The sequence below is a fragment of the Mus caroli genome, chromosome 16 (assembly GCF_900094665.2).
Source record: "Mus caroli chromosome 16, CAROLI_EIJ_v1.1, whole genome shotgun sequence".
In the NCBI taxonomy this organism is placed as follows: Eukaryota; Metazoa; Chordata; class Mammalia; order Rodentia; family Muridae; genus Mus; species Mus caroli.
The window spans coordinates 30,569,256-30,589,094 of record NC_034585.1 but is presented as its reverse complement, the minus strand read 5'-3'; the positions used below and the strand labels follow the sequence as shown (position 1 = coordinate 30,589,094).

Genomic DNA, 19,839 nt, shown 5'->3' with positions numbered 1-19,839 from the left:
GATAGAAGAGAAACAGAAGATAGGAAAATAACAATAATAATAACTAAAAGAAAAACATCTTGGTGGTACACCTTTAATCCCAGAACTCAGAGGCAGAAGCAGAGGCAGGTAGATCTCTGAGTACAAAGCTAGCCTGATCTACATAGTGTTAATCCAGACCCAGCTAGAGTTACACAATGAGATGCTGTCTCAAAAATAAAGGCTATTCATCATGCCCCTTCCACCGTGGCCTCAGATCCCACAGGCTTGCTTCCCTGACCCAGCTGTGCTCCTTGCCCACTCTCAGCTGGCATCTTTGTCAGGGAACTATGCTAAGGAATGGCAGAAATGCTCACCCACGCTGAGGTGGGGCTGACCTCGGTCTCAATGCAGAGGACCAGTGTGGAGCCACCTGCTGTAACACCCCGCCTTCCAGGAAGAAGGCAGCTGCTGGAGAACCCAGGGGTGAGAGGCAGGCTACATGGGAGTGACCTCGGTGGCCTGATACTAACCCTGCCCAACTTTGGACCTGAGCTTGTCCGAGATCTCGGTTCCTGGTGGCACTGGGAGAGCACGTCTTTGTCACCGCCCTGCCTGGTGTTGTTCACAGGCCTCTATTTCATCTCTTGTTCACCCCTCTAGGGGCTTGGCTCTGACCGTCTGACCGCGCAAGAGAAGACTGGCTGAGAACTCAGGCTCTCAAACCCTCTTGACCTGAAAGAATGGAAGCAGTATAGAGACCCCACCTCGACCCGATGGCACATGGCGCCTCTGAGGTCATACTAGCCAAGCCACTTACTACACAATCTAGGAAAATTGGACCAGCTCTTTGGAGTCTCCACTCCCTTGTCTATAAAGTGGGCATTGTTATCTCACAGCCCCCCCACTAGGTGTTTCAAGGGTGACTAGGGTAATACAGATAGAGTGTCCCTCTCCCCGGTTCCTCAAATACGTACATATGTACACACACAGTAAAGATCTGTGAGTTCAAGCCTTGGCTGAGCACCAGACAAGTGAGAGGTTTGGAACAAAGATGGGCGCCATGCTCTCAGCACACTCCAGACCAATGGGTTAGGGGACTTTCTATCCCCAGGTTTCTGGGAGCCGAGCACTGGGACCCATAGTCTTTGTCCCACACTACACCTCCACTGCCCATCTCTGAAGAAGGCCATGCGGAAGCCTGTAGGAGCAGAGGACACCGGGCAGGGATCCCCAACCCCACACAGTTTGAAAATACAGACGATCAGAGGTCTAGCACTGAACCAGGGCTTAGGGTGTTCCCTGCTCCCCTCGGGCTCTGCCAGCACTGCTGGGGGCAGGCAGGGCCATTGGGACCAAGGCTGGAATGAAAGTCGGGCCCTCATTGAAAGAGTTCTCTGCCTACTCCCAGACTTTGCCTCTCTCTGCTGGACCAGCCAGGAGCTAGCTGCACGGCGTTCTCAGAACCAACGTACCCTCTCCCGGCTGCTATTTCGGCATCTCTAAAGTAACCTTGCCCAGCCCTGTCCAATGTCACTTGAGAGTGTGTGTATGACAGTCCTTGGTGAACAAAAACATAAACACCAGCTCTGGAGAAGCAATCCACACACAGGAGTGGGTGTTTTCTCCTAGGACTGTGGAAGGGAGAAGGGCTGAGTGAGCTGCCCAGAGGCCCCGAGAGAACACAGACTGCAACTCCACACAGAGGCCACGGAGGGCACTGCAAGGCCGGCCCTCCAGGCAGGCCTTGCCCCACAGCCTGGAAACCACTTGGAGACAAAGCCTGCAGCATTGGTGTCCACCACAAGGGGCAGGAGCTGGTTGGGAAGGTAATGCCACAGTGGTAACCTGGCCCCTGCTCCCATTCCAGGACTGAAGCAGGGTGCTAGAGACGGGATACAAGACAGGGGTCTCACAGTAAGGGCATGGAGGCCTCCCTTATGGCGGCTATAGACTAGCCGACTGCTCCTGCAGGGACAAAAAAGGCCACACAGTCTGGCTACCTTTCCTCGTGAGCTCTCTCCATGCAAATATGTACTGCCTGTCTCTGTAAGCCAGTGCTGAGCAATTCTGAAAGATCCAAGCCTTGCCCTTCTTAGCCACCATGTGGGCTGACTACAAACTCAGAGGAGCAGCCAGAATGTTCGTGTTCACCCTGCTCCACAGGACAGAGCTCACGAACATACTATAAACCTAGGCAAAAGTCCATGCCTTAGGGCATAGGCCTTACACAGGAACCTAAGTCTATTAACTCCCAGATTTTGTGCCTCTCTGCTGGACCAGCAAGGGGATGACCGCAGAAGCCTGGGTTCCTAGAAATTACTCCTCTCTCCAGACTGCTGCTTCTGCGTCTCTGAGGTGGGAAGCAACCCTACCCAGCATCTGTCACAGTGTGGTTTTGCTAAGTGGACATATTGTCAGGCTTCTTTCTAAATAGTGATACATATAGACCAGTGCTCCCTGTAATCTTGGTCAGAGATGCGTAACTGGTCAAAGAGACTGAACTGACGACTGAGTGAGTCCTCAGTTCTAAATGGGACAGCTATGTGACCTCCATCCCACCCTCAAGGCTGAGACACCATCTCAGATGAGGCAGAAAGAATTGAAGGCCCCAGGTGTGGGGAAGAGCACTGTGGGTGGGGAGGAGCACTGTGAGTGGGGAGGAGCACTGTGGGTGGGGAGGAGCACTGTGAGTGGGGAGGAGCACTGTGAGTGGGGAGGAGCCCTGTGGGCACTGTCCTCTGAACATGCCACGATCAATACACTCTGGAACCTACAGCAGCTATGGCCACCAGCAGAAGACCAGGCCAACACAGTCAGGAGTCACCACTCAACAGAAAGTAACAACTGGCTTCAGTGGGCTGCCAAAGCAATACAGAAGCCAGAGCTGATGTGAGGGTGGGAGGAAGATGTGTCGGGGATGTCTCAGGGATGTTAGAGGGGTGTTGGGGGTGGAAATGACCAAGATATATTACTCACACATAAGAAATTATCAGTGAAGAAACGACAATTCTACTTTTAAGAGATAATTAGATTAATCCTAACTTTTTTAAAAGTAAAAATATGGAGATAATGAATGGAGGGCCGGAGGGAGTTTGACTTTAATTTGAGGTAGTGTGTAGACCATGGGAATTGGCAATATGGAAGCTGGGTTGGGGAACTCTAGGGAGGCAGATGAAACAGGGCAATGGTGATGATGAAAAAAATCCCAGAGTACTCACTGACAGCAGAGGACTGAGCTTCGTGCTCCCCTGATCACTGACAGCAGGGAACTGAGTTCCACGCTCCCCTGACCATATGAGGACTAGGAAGACCAAGAAGAGAGCAAAGGACTTATTTCACAGAATCAAGGAAAAATGGCTATTTCAAAGAGGTACATGACCAATGTGCAAAATGGGTCACAGATAAAACCAGGCATGACAAGATCTGTCTTTAAGACCAGCAGCTGGGTGGTGGAGACAGGAGGATCAGAAGTTCCTGAGGATCCTTGGCTATAGAGTGAGTTCTAGTTCTGCCTGGACTACAGTGAGACGCTGCAAAAACCAAAACCCAAAATGAACAAACTAGAGAACAGGAATCAGAGTTGAGCAAAGGTCCTGGGGCAACCAAGAGCTCAATGGAAGCTCAGGTAGAGCCATCTCAGCTGAGAGCAGAGGCAGGCAAGATCGCTGGAGCCTTTCCTAGCTCCCACGCTGTGACTCTGCCCTTCACCGGCCAAATACAAGACCCCAGCCTCACAGAGCAGCTTCTGCCTGCTGGATTCAGCACGAGACGAGACGAGCCTATCCCAGGTCCCGCTGACTGACTCAGACACCACACGGAGCAGTGCGCCATGTGGGCTATGAAATGCAGGGTTTGTCACAGAAGCTTGGCAAATGCCTGCCTGGATAACCAAGGGATTATGTTTGGAGGCTCACAGTTTCATTTTAAAAATGTAGAAACTAGCATTAAAATGTACCTCGTGTCACTTCACCTTCTAAAATATATTTTCTCTCTATTTGCCTGACTTTCATGGCATTACGATCATTTTGGCATGAGACTCGTCTTATATACATGAAAATATGAGTGCCCCCCCCCCCAGGCATTTTAGGGGCTTTGAGACAAATGTTTGAGAGTGTCATGTCTATACTGTCATGATGTTCATCTTTGTACAGTCCCACACTGTGTCTTAGGCGGAGGTGTGTGCTAGGGAAAGACAGGATGGGAGGTGGGGAAAGAAAAAGGGACCCTTGCTGCCAGCCTACACGGCAAATAACCTGGTGGCCAGGGACAGAGGTGGTGAGGAAAGTCAGGACAAAGAGAATATGACACAGAGAGACATCCTGAGACAGAGGGATATGGCACACAAACATCTCACACACACACACACATACACACACACACACACATACACACAGTTTAAAATTTAAAAAAATTAAATGACAAACATTCAAACCTACTATCCGACTCTTGTAGTTATCAATTATTCCTGGGGATAATTGGCAAATGATCCCCAGATCCCTGGGATGCCCAAACCTTCAAATCCCACTAAATCCTGCTCTTTCCCACACACACCTATGATGAAGTTTAATTTATAAGGTAGGCCCAGAAAAAGACTAACAACAGCGAAACTGAATAATTGGGAAACTTATGAACTGTTTGTGAATGTTGATCAGTTAGTTCTCCAGTTTTCCATTTAATATTTTTTGGTGGTAACCTAAACTGCAAAAATTAAAATTGTTTTTAAAGAAGGGTTGCTACAAGCTGGGCAGTGGTGGTGCACACATTTGATCCCAGCACTTGGGAGGCAGTGGCAGGCTGATTTCTGAGTTTGAGGCCAGCCTGGTCTACAGAGTGAGTTCCAGGACAGCCAGGACAACACAGAGAAACCCTGTCTCGAAAAACAAACAAGCAAACAAACAAACAAAGGAAGCTGGGTGGCTGTGGGGTACATACCTGTAACTCCAGCTCTCAGGAGTTGAGGCAGGAGGATCATGAGCTCAAGGTTAGCCTGATAAAAGTTTGAATTAGACACATACAAAATAGGAAAAAAATGTGGGTGGGAGGAAGAGACTATAAAAGAAATAGCAATAATCCCCAAATTGAAGGTGACAAGCTGATAGATTTTTGTTGTTGTTGTTATTGTTGCTGTTGTTGTTGTTTTAGGGGCTGGAGAGCCGACTCAGTGGTTAAGAGTACTGGCTGCTCTCCCAGAGAACCTGAGTTCAGTTTTCAGAACCCAAATGGTGGCTCACAACTATCTGTAACTCCAGCTCTGGGGGAATCTGTCGCCCTTTCCGGTATTCTATGGGCACCCACGTACATGTTCGCAGATACACGCATAAGCATAATTTACAATTTCCTTGATCTAACAATTTTTTGTTATGGAATTATAGAGCATCATGGTAGAGGGGAGATGTTTAACACTTGGAGAAGAACAGGTTCTCCACTAAGCACGGGAATCAGGAACAGCACAAATACCTGAGACTATGGGATGCGAGGCAGAGAAGCAAAATGTTTTCACAAATTCTATTCCAAAGTATTTTCAACTTAGGATTTTTTTTTTTTTTTTTTTTTTGTGGTTTTTCGAGACAGGGTTTCTCTGTGTAGCTCTGGCTGTCCTGGAACTCACTTTGTAGACCAGGCTGGCCTCGAACTCAGAAATCCGCCTGCCTCTGCCTCCCGAGTGCTGGTCAACTTAGGATTTTTGATCCAATGTCAATTACTGCTGAAGGGGACCTACATTTTCTGGGACTTACAGGATGGGGTCCAGGACCTAGACAAAGAGATAGAGTCCAGCATACCAGCTGGGACCCAGCAGAGATCACCTCTCAAGGAAAAGCAAGGCTGAAGAGAGAGGCTCCCATGAGGGGAGCCCTGGGACAGCACCAGCAGCATCTGGAAGCTCTGCAGAGTGTTTTCTACATAGGAACTGGCCACAGAAAATAAAGCAAATCAAAGGTGATGCTGTGTTGGGGTGAGCGGTACCCCCAAAAAGATATGTTCTTACCCTAGATCTAAGAACCTACAAATGTGATCTCAGGTGGGAAAAGGGGTTTTACAGACATACCTAAGGATCTCCACAGGAGGTCAGCCTGAATTATCAGGCTGGCTCTATTTGTAGAGATGAGGTTATTTTGTTAAAATACTGACTACACAGTAAAAAGACAACAGGGCCATGTGTGAGAGAGAGAGGCGGAAACTAGAGTGACCAGGCACACCTAAGGGACAACTGTGCTCCTGGAAGCTGGAAGAGGGTTAGGAAGGAGTCTCTTCTAGGGACTTATTGGGACAGTGACCCCAAGACACTTTTGATTCCAGATGTCTGGCCTTCAGAACTACATGAGGATAAATTTCTGTTATCTCTGTGGTTATATCAGTTGGTTAAGGAAGCCTGAGGACCTAGCACTTGCAGTATATTTAATTTCAGGAAAATATACAAAGAAAGAGAGTATATAGTTTGGATCAAAATGGGTGTTTTATGGATGTATTACTCCTTTATATATATATATATTTAAAGGACAGATGATATCAGGGGAAAGCCTCAATATCTGTAGCAAGTGTCCAGCATGAATGAAAAACTAAGCTGACCGTGCTCTGTGCCTGGCTCACTGCTAAGGTAGACGAGCTTTAGGAACTGTCAGGGAATGAGAGAAGCAAGTCAGAAAGACAAGGGAAGGTTATGGACACTCCAAGGGAAGAGAAATAGCTGAAGCAATAAAAAACAGGAACAAATGATCCTCAATGGTTTACAAAAAAAAAAAAAAAAAACAGAAAGAAAAGGAATACACACTTTATAACACGGCAGAAATATAAAAGATTATGCCTACCTAACATTCTCCAAGAGATAGAGAATCGGTGACTTGTATCTCCCACTAGTGTGAGTTCAGAACAATCTAATCTGAAGGCAGTGTGACAGAACCCAGCAGAACTTAAAGTGCACTTGACCTTCCTCCTGTGAATTCCCTTTGTGAGTCTCTCCTGAAGAAACAGACCCCCTCACGCGACATCTCAGCAAGCTGTTCACATCAGCCACATCTGTAAAGGTCCAGAACTGGGGAAATCTGGAGCACAGTAACGGGGCTTTCTAATCAGTAACAGGGGCTGGGATGCATGTCCATGCATATGCACATGTAACAGCAATCAATGAAAGAAGAGACCACGTATTCTACAGAGAGGAAGGCTTTGGAGGGAGAAGAGGGAAAAGGGGACATGATATCATCATCTCAAAAAAACCTGAGTGACAGAAGGGTGTCCCCGAGGTGCTTCAGAGCAGAGCGGGGACCATAGCTAGGTCAGGGAGAATTTACCTGCGTCTCCACAAAGAGCAGCCATGTGTGTGTGTTCATCATGAGCACGCATGCACATGTGCCCCACCTCCTCCTGGGCCACAGGAGTGAGAGAGTGAAGCAAGGGAGGGGCAGGTATACTCTTCTTCTTAGGCGTCAGGGACGTTCAAAAGACAACAGAGCTTTCTTCCCCTGCTTTATTCTCTCCCGACCCTCCACTCCTTCCTTCCTTTTCAGAGACAGGGCTGTAGCCCTACAGCCCAGGCTGACCTTGAACTCATGCCAATCCCCGTTCTCAGCTTCCTGAGACTATAGGCATGTTTTACACCTTTAGAATACAGATAAAGGGGAGCCATAGTATATGTTAGATCTAAATTTTTTTGTCTTTTAAAAAAATTTTTTTTCAAATGTTAATTGTTTCAACTGTTAAATGTTTCAACTGAATGTATGTCTGAATGTGTGTCCTAGTGTGCCTGATGCCCATAGAGGCCAGAAGACATGAGAGTAGCCAATTCTTCAGCCCCATGTATGTATGTATGTATGTATGTATTTTTTAAGTAATACTAGCCTGGAGAGATGGCTCAGTGGCTATGAGCACTGACTGCTCTTCCATAGAGGATCCAGGTTCAGTGCCCACACGGCAGTTCCAAACCGTCTTTAACTCCAGTTCCAGGGGATCTGACTCATTCCCTCTTTTGGTGTCCTCAGGTACCAGGCATGAACACAGTACATATACATATATGCAGGCAACACACACACACACACACACACACGAATAGATAGATGGGTGGATGGATGGATGGATGAATAAATAAATAAATCTTAAAAAATATAGTAACCCCAGCCAACTAAAGGAAATGTAGAACTGAAGTAATAAAGCTACACACAACTCAACAATCACTGTTAACCGCCAGGCATAGTTCCTTCCAGTCCTCTTTCAAGTGTCTTTTTCCCCCTCGAATAGTTGAAGTTATGCCCCTGTTAAATCCATTGTAAAAGTTTATGGTCTGGCTTCAGTTTGGGGTTTTTAACTACAGAGAAAACAGTCTGCTTGATAAAAACCAACGATGTCCGTTGCTATGGGAATTCTTGAAAATAAATTTCAGCTCAAACCACACCCTGCTAATGTATCGACCAGAAAGAAGGAGAGGCATTTGGAGCAGCCAAGAAAGTCTCCAATGGAGAAGGAAAACACATGAGTCTAGTGAAGTTTGAGGTGGCCAACAGCACTGCCCTGTCAGTCAACTGTGGTCTCTTAGCAATTGTGTCAGTGGAGTGGGGTGGGCATCTGGGAGTCAGGGATTGAGTAGATTGTTTCTCCCTTCATAGACAGCTCAGCAGCCAAAGGCCTGTCTGTCTCCCTCAGTGTGAGAGTCATGACTGCAGGATGGTGCGAGGCCAGGAAAAAGCACACTTTCCCTCCAGCAGAGACGCCCCAGAGAGCACGCTGCAGCACTTCAGGTGGACCAGGGTAGTCACCAGGTCCTTGGCACTAGGATGAGTCCTGAGGCCCCCTTCTGTATCAGAGTCGGCCCGTCTGGGTGTCAGTGGGGAACATCAGAGCATGTGCCATTTCTGGCATTGGAACTATGATATTTGAAGAAATAGCAGCATGTGTCAACTCGACTCTGACCAGCCTACAGCCAACAGCATTTAAAAGGCAAGACTGGGGATGCTGCAGAGATGGCTCAGTAGTTAAGAGCACTTGCTGTTCTTCCAGAGGACCTGGGTTCGATTCCCCGCACCCATGTCAAGCAGTTCACAACCGCTTGTAACTCCAGATCCAAGGAATCTGATACCAGCAGACAGCTGTACACCTGTGACATATACACAAACAGGTGCACATACATTCTCATAAATAAAAATAAATTTTAAGGCATATTAAAAAATAAAATTATAATGGTGTGCATAGCTTGTTAGTTTGTTTATAAAGGCAAGACCAGGAAGGACACAGTGCAGAGGTGACCCCAGACAGAGAAATCAGAGAGCAGACAAGCATGCTGTATGAAACAGGCCTCCTCCTACTCCAGGAAGAGCTTGGCTACAGCATGGTATCTGGTTTCAAACCCCAACCCTGCCATGCAGTAGCACAAACATAGCTCCTTTCTCTGTCTGTAAAATGGGCATCAGTGTTCCCATCTCAAAAGGTCTGGCAGGAGCTATGTAAGATAAACTGTGGCAAATACTCAGCACAGAGCCCAGCTTGTCAGGGACTTGGGCACAGTGACTATCACCCCCACCAGCATCATGGGTCTCTCCCTGGGCTGAAGATTATTCTAAACACACGTGTTGGTCCGGTCCCCCTCTCTTTAAAGACTAGTCTCTATTAAACACAGAGTTCCTGGAGTGCACAGTATTGGGTGTTTTCTACAGCATCCTGGTGACAGCTATGTATGCTGAGGACAAACAACACAAATCAGAAGGTGGCAAAGTTACAGACCTCCATGTCACTTAGAGACACGGGATGTTGGGTTCACGCTGCAAGGCTTCCATGAAGCTCAGGAAACCCTGCATTAGATTAGACCAGTGGTTCTCCACCTCCCCAACGCTGTGACCATTTGATATATCTCCTCATGCTGCAGTGACCCCCAACCATAAAATCATTTTTGTTGCTACTTCTTCTTTTTTTTTTTTTTTTGATTTATTTATTTATTACATGTAAGTACACTGTAGCTGTCTTCAGACACTCCAGAAGAGGGCATTAGAACTGGGATTAGAACTCTGGACCTTTGGAAGAGCAGTCGGGTGCTCTTACCCACTGAGCCATCTCACCAGCCCCTTGTTGCTACTTCTTAACTGTAATTTTGCTACTGTTATAAATTATAATGTAAATAACTGTGTTTTCTGATGGCCCTAGGTGACCCCTGGGAAAGGGTCGTTCAACCCCCAAAGAAGACACAACCCACAGGTTGAGAACCACTGGAATAGCCAGTGATGGGTTCACTGAATGGTTGCAGCACCTCTGAACATAGTGATGCACACCTTTGGTCCCAGTGCTTGAGAGACAGAGGCAGGTGGCTCTCTTTGAGTTTGAGGTCAGCTTGATCTACATACTAAGTTCTGGGACAGCGAGAGCCACATAGTGAACGAAACCCTGTCTCAATACAGTAGAATAGAATAGAATAGAGTAGAATAGAGTAGAGTAGAATAGAATAGAATAGAATAGAATAGAATAGAATAGAATAGAATAGAATAGAATAGAATAGAATGAATAGAATAGAATAGAATAGAATAGAATAGAATAGAATAGAATAGAATAGAAAAGGATATACCGTTTACTTTATCCCAAAGAATGAAAACCTGTACCTGGGCACTTGATCATTTTCTATGCTTAGATAAGGATCACACATTTTTATTTTGAAAAATAATTTAGCATATCGAGCAACAGATAATCGAACGTTTCAGTAGCCATCTCTGTGAAATGACAACTGTCAATATTTGTCATAGTTTGCTCTGTTTTACAAGATAAGGTCTCAGTATTGTGTTCACAACCTTCCTGCCTCAGCCTCACAAATATTTACAGGCAGGTGGCACCATGTCCAGAAACATACATTTACATCAAGTTCTTAAAATAACCTGGAAGATAACATCGAAGTCTGTTTTCCTCTCTGTCCCTGCATTTCTTTCTTGCTCAGGGTCCCAGTCAGTGCTATGGAGTTGGTCTCTGTTCATCTGCTTGTACTTTTGATTGGCCGAAGTTGTGCTATCTACATTTATTTTAATAGAAAAAAAATGAAACAGAATCGTGGGAAAAACATGAAATAAAAGTGTGTGTGTGTTATGTGTCTGTATGTGTCTGTGTGAGTGTATATGTCTCTGTATGTACTTTTGTGTTTGTGTGTGAATGTGAGGGTTGTCTGTGGGGGGACATTGTGTGTTCAGGGGTGCTTGTGTGAATGGAGGGGCTTCTGGTCCCAGGGAGCTGCACCCTGATGGACTTGCTCACATGATTAGGACCAGCCCACCCTAGTCAGAGGTACAGCCTGCAGGAGAGGGAGGTTGCCCTGAAATCACACCTATCCATAGCTACAAAGCACTACACTCCAGGGGCTTACCTGGGTCCAGGTGGGTGAAAGAGCCCACCACAAAGTCCAGGGTCGAGACAGCCAGCAGGAGCAGCAGCAGCAGCTGCAGGCGGATAATCCACTTGACACCTGCCAGGTTGATGCCCAGCAAAGCCAGAAGCACAGCAACTGAAATTCCTCGCACTGCCCAGATGTCCCCAAGTCCCAGCAGATCTGAGATGGACTCCGCAAAGCCGGTGATGTACATAGCACCTGCAACACACTGCCGGGCAATCCCCGATGGGGAGAGCCAGCAACAGAGAGGCATCAGCAGCAGACCCACCTGCTCACGGACACACACACAAACACACACACATGCACCAGCACTGTGGGAGAAGTGAGCAGGTGACACCTCCACTGTCTTGGAGGAAGCATCGGTCAAACCTGCTCTTCCACCGGGGGACCTGACTTAGGCCCTATTTCACATCCACATCTTGAACAAGAGAGGAATGAGCCCTGGGTTGAGAGCTGTCAGTGGTAAACAGGGCATAAAGATTATGGGATGTTGGGTCAGGATTTGGCCTTCTCTGCTTGCACTATTCAAGAACTAAATGTCTACAAGAAACCAGTGCACACAGGGCTCTGTCCTCAGAGCCACCGAAGCACACTCCCAAAAACATTTAAACGCCAATACTTTTAACAAGAGTGCATGTATAAGCGTATGTGGGAATGAGTGTGTGTATATGTGAGCATGGGTGTATTCGAGTGTGTATGTGTGAGTATGTATATGTGTGAACGAGTGTGTGAGTGCATGTATATGTGTGAATAAGTATATGTATGTGAGTGTGTATTTGTGTATATGTGTGTGAATGAGTATAAATGTGTGAGTGTATGTGTTTGTGTATATATGTGTGTGAATGAGTGTCTGTGGATGTGTGTGTGAATGGATGGATGTGTGTATATGACTATGCATAAATGACTGTGGGTATGTGAGTATGTGTATGTGTGTGAGTGAGTGTGAGTGTATATATGTGTGTGAGTGTGTGTTAATGACTATGGATATGTGAGTATGTGTATGTGTGTGTTGAGTGTGTGTATGTATGTAAGAGTGTGTGTATGTGTGTGTGAATGAGTGTGTGAGTGTGTGTATGTGTGTTAATGACTGTGGTATGTATATGTATGTGTGTGTGAGTGTGTGTACATGTGTACATGTGTGTATATATGTGAGTGTGTGTTAATGACTATTGGTATGTGAGTATATGTGTGTTGAGTATGTGTGTGTATGTGAGTGTGTGTGTGAGTATGTGTGTATGAATGAGGGTGTGAGGGTGTGTGTGCATGGCTACCTCTTTCTTGAAACAGGGTCTCTCAGTGGCCTAGAATGCTAGGCTGACTAACTTGTAGTAGCCCCATGGATCCTCTCACCTTGGCCTCTCTAGCATATGCCACCATCCCTTGTTGGCACTGGGTCTGGGGATCAAACTCATGTCCCCAGTCTTGCAGAGCAAACACTTTACTGAGTAAACTGTCTTCCCAGCCTGTAAATCTGGTGATTTGGTTTGGTTTGTATCATTTGCTTTTGGTTCTTTAAGACAGAGTCTAACACTGTAGCCCAGGCTGACCCAGATCTCACTATATATCCCAAATTAGCTTCAAACTCACAGTAATCCTCCTGCCTCAGCCTTCTGATTGCTGGAATTATATACATGAACCACAATTCTTGGCAGTATTTTTTAATTAGTTAGCTGCCAACACTTATGTTATCCGATGGCACACACCTCTAATCCCCGTACTCAGGAGGCAGAAGCAGGAGGCTATCTGAAAGCCAAGGCCAGCCTAATCTACATAGGCCACCCAGCGATATATAGCATGAGCCTGTCTCAAACACATACATAATATAAAATTTAGAACTAAAATAAGAAAGAGTGAGAGGCACACCTTTTCAATGTGATGTGTGACAAAGGTGACCACAGGCTACCCAGGTGGCATCAGAGCCTCATCCATCATTCTCTACTGGTCGAATTGGCAGTAAATATCCCACACTGAGTAAAGTTACATGCTAACTTAGACTGATTTCTTCCAGCTATATAGCAGATACAGAAATAACTACTGCCCAGTGAGCAGACAGCCCAAAGGACTAGAATTCCCAGTCCTATAAGACAGTAGCTAGTCTGATGTCTAACCCAGCTAACCCGTCCTTCCCTTGGCTCATTAAAGTGCCCAACTGTGAGTATCCCTCTGGCCTCACTCAGCGCGCTGGAACACCTTAATGGCTACACTCATTCATACACTGTGTGCTTGCTACGTGATTATCTTATAATTGCCTAGGGTCATAATTTTGCATTTTTTAGAAATATTTGAAAGGCAGGCCCAAACAAATAGTGAAGAGTGACATGAACTGGGCCTGGTGGTGCACACTGTAATGCCAGCACTTAGGAGGTAAAGGCAAGTGGATCTCTGTGAGTTCAAGGTCAACATGGCCGACAGAGCCACACAGTGAGACTCTGTCTTTAAAAAAAAAATTTTTTAAAGTATCATGTGGGGCCAACAAGATGGCTCATCAGGTAAAGACACTTGCCACCAAACCTAATGACCAAAGCACTTATCACCAAGCCTGATGACCAAGGCACTTGTCATGGAGTCTAATGACCTGAGTGTGAGTTCCAGGACTCACAGGGTTGAAGGAGAGAGTTGAGTCCTGCAAGTTGTCCTTTGGTTTCCACATGCACACCCACACACATACATGCATACACACATGAGCATCCTCACATATACATGCATACACATATGCACGCGCACACATGTACATGCATATATACATACATACCCACACACATACGTGCATACACACATGTATACCCACAATATACATATGCACACATGCACATACAATACATGCATACATATATGCACATCCTCACTGATAATAAATGCATACACACACCCACACACCTATACATGCATACACACACACTCCACACATTCATGCACACACAAATGCACAATAAACAAACGTTATAGAATTCCAATGGCAGGAGCAAAACTTTGCACAATCATCATCAGTCACCTGTCCTCAGCTTGGCCACCTCCCTGAGCCCCAGGCTCTGCTGGTCAGTGCAGGCCTGCCCTTGCCATTATCGCAGGGACAAATACAGTTCAAGTTTATTCAACTTCTTTCTTTTCCATGAGCTCGTTCTTACCCCTCCCCCCACCCCAGTCTCTCAGTAAGCGTTCCACTTACCCGAAGTGCTATATGATTATCGGGGTCCAGATTCTATTATTGTTTCATGGTTATAAATTTGTCTCCTGCAGCAAGAATTCAAATACCCTTTAAAGACAAAATATTTGGGGTGGAAAGCCGGCTCAGTGGATAGAGCACAAGGAGGCCCAAGTGAGAAGGCTAATAATGTTCAGAACCCAAGGGAAAAAGCTGGCCGGGTGTAGTGCTCGATGGTAATCCTAGCACTCCTTTAGGAGGCACACAGAGTGGTGACGCACACCTTTAATCCCAGCACTCTGGAGACAGAGGCAGGTGGATTTCTGAGTTCGAGGCCAGCCTGATCTACAAAGTGAGTTCCAGGATAGCCAGGGCTATACAGAGAAACCCTGTCTCAAAAAAACAAAAACAAACAAACAAAAAAAAAAAAAAACCAACCCCCCCCCAAAAAAAAGGAGGCACACAGACCAGAGGGGAGCTCCAGGAATTCCTAGCTGGAATTAGTGAAGGCTGAATTCAGCAAGAAGCTCCCTGCCTCAATAAATAAAGAGTAATGGAAGGAAAAACCAGTGTCAAACTCAGGCCTTTACATACATGCATACACACACGCACCTATACACAGGGGAACACGTAATCACACAGGTACACGAATCACAAATACATGCTAAAAATTTTAATGTTTGTGTCATGTCTTCAATATCTTCTTCCATTTGCAACGCATGATGCACACACTTGGTGAATAGTGTGTGATACGCCGACTTTCAATGTCAATGTCTGTGGCCTACATTACTACTGTATCGTATCTCTCACTCTAACTCAGATAAAGCTGGCTGAGCAGCCCCGACAAGAGGACACATTATCAACCTCTTGCTGCTTAGTTAGGAAGGAGGAAGTCTGAATCCCTGTGAACACAGAGAAGCATAGGGACTCCCACCCCACCCCCGAGCCAGGGTTCTGTAGAGGAACAGAAGCAGTGGATGTGTGTGCAATTACAAAGTGGATGTCCTGGGTTGGCTTGCACAGTCAGAGGCTAGGTAGTCCTGTGATGGTCATTTACAAGCTGGAAAACCAGACAAAGGCATGGCAGCTAAGTCTAAGCTGATGAGGGACAAAGATGCAGCACCAATCTAAAGCCAAGGGTCTGGCAGCTCCCTAGAGGTCACTGGAGTGGGTCTGCACTGAAAGGCTGCCAAAGCTGGCGTCTGCTGTTCATGGGCGGTGCTGTAGCACTCATGCACCTGCTGAGGAAGACATCATCATGCCCTCGGACTTCCTCTGAAATCTCATCCTCGGCCTACCAGACTGTGGCACCCACATCCACAGCTGTTGGTCCCCCTCATGTCCCCCTCATAGACACAGCAAGAAGTGGGCTTTACTCCCTCTGTACCTAACCAACTTGATAGGTAAGGTTAACTATCAAGTTAGGGATGAGGGCACTTGTCTAAAAGCCCAGCACTAAGAAGGTAGAGACAGGAGGGTCGTGAATTCAAGGGTAGCTTGGATGACTTGGCAACATTCAGATAGACTAGACGATACAGTGAGGTCCTGAGTGCAGAGAGGGAAGAGCCCACACACACCATCAGAGATTATGGTATTGCCTTTATATTTCCAACAGGTAGACACACCCATCTCCTCGGAACCAGAATGCCTAGGGGTGTACCATCAAAAAAGTACCTTGCACCCTTTTGCCAAGTGAGCCCATCTCAGTGAAAAGTGCAACCTGTACATGAGCCCCCATAGGCAAGAAGTATATTCCCTTCCAGCTACATCCGGCTTGGGACAGCTGACACGGGGCGGGTCTGAGCCCCAGGCCTTCCCGGAGCAAGCCAGCTGTCCTAAGGCATCCAGGCTAAGAAGTTGCTCTTCCTTGGAAAGCATTACTGAGTTTCTGTAAACATTCCCAGAGCTCATTAGGATTGCAAAGTGTTTTCATTACCTTCTGACATTTATAACAAGGGGCTTTTTCTCTTTTTTTTAACCGTTCTCAACATGGAAACCTCTGACACTCCCTGCCACATAAGGTGGGGTGGCCACCATTATAGAGTGAAGAGGCTGTTTTCCCAGGACAGAACATCCAGCCTAGGGTGTTTGTTTTGAATGAATCAGATGCTCAGGAGACCTGATCGGAAGCTGGGTGTTCCTCCCCTCCACACCCTCTGTCAGGCTCAAATCCTAATCTCGGCTGTAGTAGGCAGCCAGTATGAATTTTGCTCACTCCCACAGTGAGAGCTCTAGGCCTCTGTCTGGTCTTGAGAAACTTTCTGTTGGTGTAGGGAATCCAGCACAGAGCACATTAGCCATGAAAAATGTTTTACATCACACTGCCACATCCAAGTGAGGAGCCCAAAGAGGCCCCTCAGATGGACACGGATGAGTGGAACAGGGACATAGGAGGGTTTCTAGCTGGCCTTGGCCATAGTCTGGTCCCATAGGGTAAGTGACTAGGCAGGCCTCAAAATTGAGGCAGTGAGGTTTGTATAAAGGTGTGTGTGTGTGTGTGTGTGTGTGTGTGTGTGTGTGTGTGTGTGTGTATGGTGTGTATGGTGTGTATAGGACATAGCAAGGTTTTTTTTTTTAAGTTTTTGTTGTTTCATGTGGAACTTTTTATCAATTTTATTAATTGTAATTTTAAAGAATGGGTACTTTGCTTGTGTGTATGTCTATGTACCGCTTGGGCAACTGGTGCCCATGCAGGCCAAAAGAGTGAGGGAGTCAGATCCCCTGACCACCCTGTGGGTGCTAGGAATCAAATCTAGGTCTTTTGGGAAAGCACTCGATGTTCTTTCTTAACTGCTGAGCCTACATGGCAAGATTTTAAAGTCCTGATTCTAATCAGACATTAGAGATTTTAGGCCTGTAATTCTAGCACTTGAGAGGCTGAGGCAGGAGGCTCACCATGAGTTCAAGGTCAGCATAAGCTACAGAGAAAAAAAGACACAAAGTTGAATGGGTAAGGAACAGGGGTGAATCTGGGAAGAGTTGGGGTGTGTCTGAATATGATCAAAACACACTGGATGAAATTCCCAAAGAACTAATAATAGTAGTTTTAAAATATGGAGGCTGTAGATAGCTCAGTGGTTAATAGTATATATTGCACATTACAGAGGACTCCAACAATGTATTAACTCCAGCTCCAGGAATCCAACGCCCTCTACTGGCCTCCATGGGCCCTGCTCTCATGTGCTCAATCCCTCACCAAAATCATCACATGGACATGATTAAACATAAAACAATACCCAGGCATTGGCCCACACCTTTAATTCCAGGACTCAGGAGGTGGAGACAGACACATCTCTGTGAGTTCAAGACCAGCATGGTCTACACAGTGAGTTCTAAGCCAACCAGGGCTACATAGTGAGACCCTGTCTCCAAAAAACATTGGGTGTTTGATATGTGACATGAACTGAGAAGGACGACGATGGAGGTGGAAGGCCACAGGAAGGAGGCAGGGAGGTGGAGGAGTGGAAGAGCTGATAAAAACAAATCTCATGTGGAAAAGCATACAGGGCTGGAGGGATGGCTCTACAGCTAAGAGCACTGGCTGTTCTTCCAGAGGACCTGCATTCAACTCCCACCATCCACATGCCAACTCAAGCCTGACTGTAACTCCAGTTCCAGGGCTTCAGACATCTGAAAAAGGCACACATGCAGGAGAAACACCAGCGAACATAAAATAAAAATAAATTATATATTTAAAAAAGAAGAAACCCTAATAATATTTCTCTATAAAGATTAAATAAAAGTTGTGGATCAATCTATCTTGATTGACCAAGAGGTGGATTCAAGTGATTGAAGTAAGGAATGAAAAAAGTGTTACTACTGCCAGACTTAAAGAAATAAAGAGGAGAACAGGGGAACAGTTAATATATCCGTACTTCAGAGAGTCAGGATCAAGTGGATAATTATGGAGAAGGACACAGCCTACCAACATTACACAAAACAGGAAATCAGGACACTCCTGTGCAGGGAGAGAATATGCAAATAATCAGAAAATGTAAACAAGTACAACCAAGAAACCCAGGACCAGATGGTGGCACTGATGTGTTCTACTTCGCATTTATAGAGTTAATGCTAACCGTTTATACACTCTTCCAAAGACTAGAAGAGAGGGGAACCCCCACCCCCGCCAAGTAAGTCCTCATAGCAGTGTTAATGCCACACCAAAACCAGACAGAGGCATCTCACGGAAGCTGCAGGCCAGCATCCCTGGGAAGTGTGTGCCAACATCCTCTCAGCAAAGTTGGAGCAGATGGAACAGAAACCAATATAAGAAACACAGGGTAAGGCCCCTGGCAAGAGACTCCACCCAAAGGAGCTCAGACAGCCAAGGACCCATCAGCACCGACTACAGGGACTACCGACAGAGGCCCAGGCCCTGAAACTTCTCAGCCATGGCCACCTGTGCTGGGCAAACCTTGTGAAGATGCTTCCTGCTAGCCAGTCCAGCTAACCATAGCAGAGAGACCCCGCAGCCTCTCCTCACTTAGGATGCTCAGCTCCTGTCTTCATTTGTCTGCCCAGAGAGTGTAGAAAGTGAGGCTGTCCACATGACCAGCCTGCAGCCACTGTGGCTACAGGACAGAGCAGGAAAGCATCTTCCTCCCTATAACCCATAGGGTGGCGAGGCAGGCTGGTGATGACTGTAAGCCATCTGAAAATGCCAGTCACGGGGCAATGTATGTATCAAACTCTTTTGGATCTTGTAAATTTTGCATTGATTAAACGTTTTTCCTCATGTGAAAATCCAGCTTCAAAAAGGCTTCAAAATCTGAAATTTGGTGGGGTTTGTTGTTTGTTTGCTGTTTTTCCTGTTTTGTTTTGTTTTGTTTTGTTTTGTTTTGTTTTGTTTTGTTTTGTTTTGTTTTGTTTTGTGACAGGGTTTCTCTGTGTAGCCCTGGCTGTCCTGGAACTCACTCTGTAGACCAGGCTGGCCTTGAACTCAGAAATCTGCCTGCTTCTGCCTCCCAAGTGCTGGGATTAAAGATATACGCTACCACTGCCTGGCTGCTGTTTTTTCTGTTGTGTGAGAGAGAGGTTTCCTTTGGTTGGGTTTGGTTTGGTTGGGCTAGGTTGAGTTGGGTTGAATTGGTTGTGTTGTGTTGGGCTGGATTGAGTTTGGTTGGGTTAGGTTGGGCTGAGCTGAGCTGGGTTGGTTTGTTTTGTTTGGGCTGGGCTGGATTGGGTTGGGTTGGGTTGGGCTGGGTTGGGTTTGGTAGGGGTTTTCCCTTTTTTTTTTTTTTTTTTTTTTTTTTTTTTTTTTTTTGCTGAGATTTTTTTTTTTAGAGACAGTATTTTATTATTTTGCCTGGCTGACCTGATGGTCACAACCCTCCTGCTTTAACCTCCCAGATGCTAGGATTATAAGCATAGGTCACCACGTCCAGCTTCAAAA

The 19,839-nt window shown here is 46.2% G+C and overlaps 1 protein-coding gene across 2 annotated transcripts in view; it reads right to left on the bottom strand.

Annotated features, from left to right (window-relative positions):
- Slc12a8 (solute carrier family 12 member 8) overlaps nucleotides 1-19,839 on the bottom strand; it is a 151,974-nt gene that overhangs the window by 106,610 nt on the left and 25,525 nt on the right. For both annotated transcript variants that reach the window (XM_021185435.1, XM_029470724.1), the window contains one exon: nucleotides 11,282-11,513. In XM_021185435.1, the coding sequence (XP_021041094.1) occupies nucleotides 11,282-11,513 (232 nt within the window). The remainder of the gene's footprint in view (nucleotides 1-11,281; nucleotides 11,514-19,839) is intronic.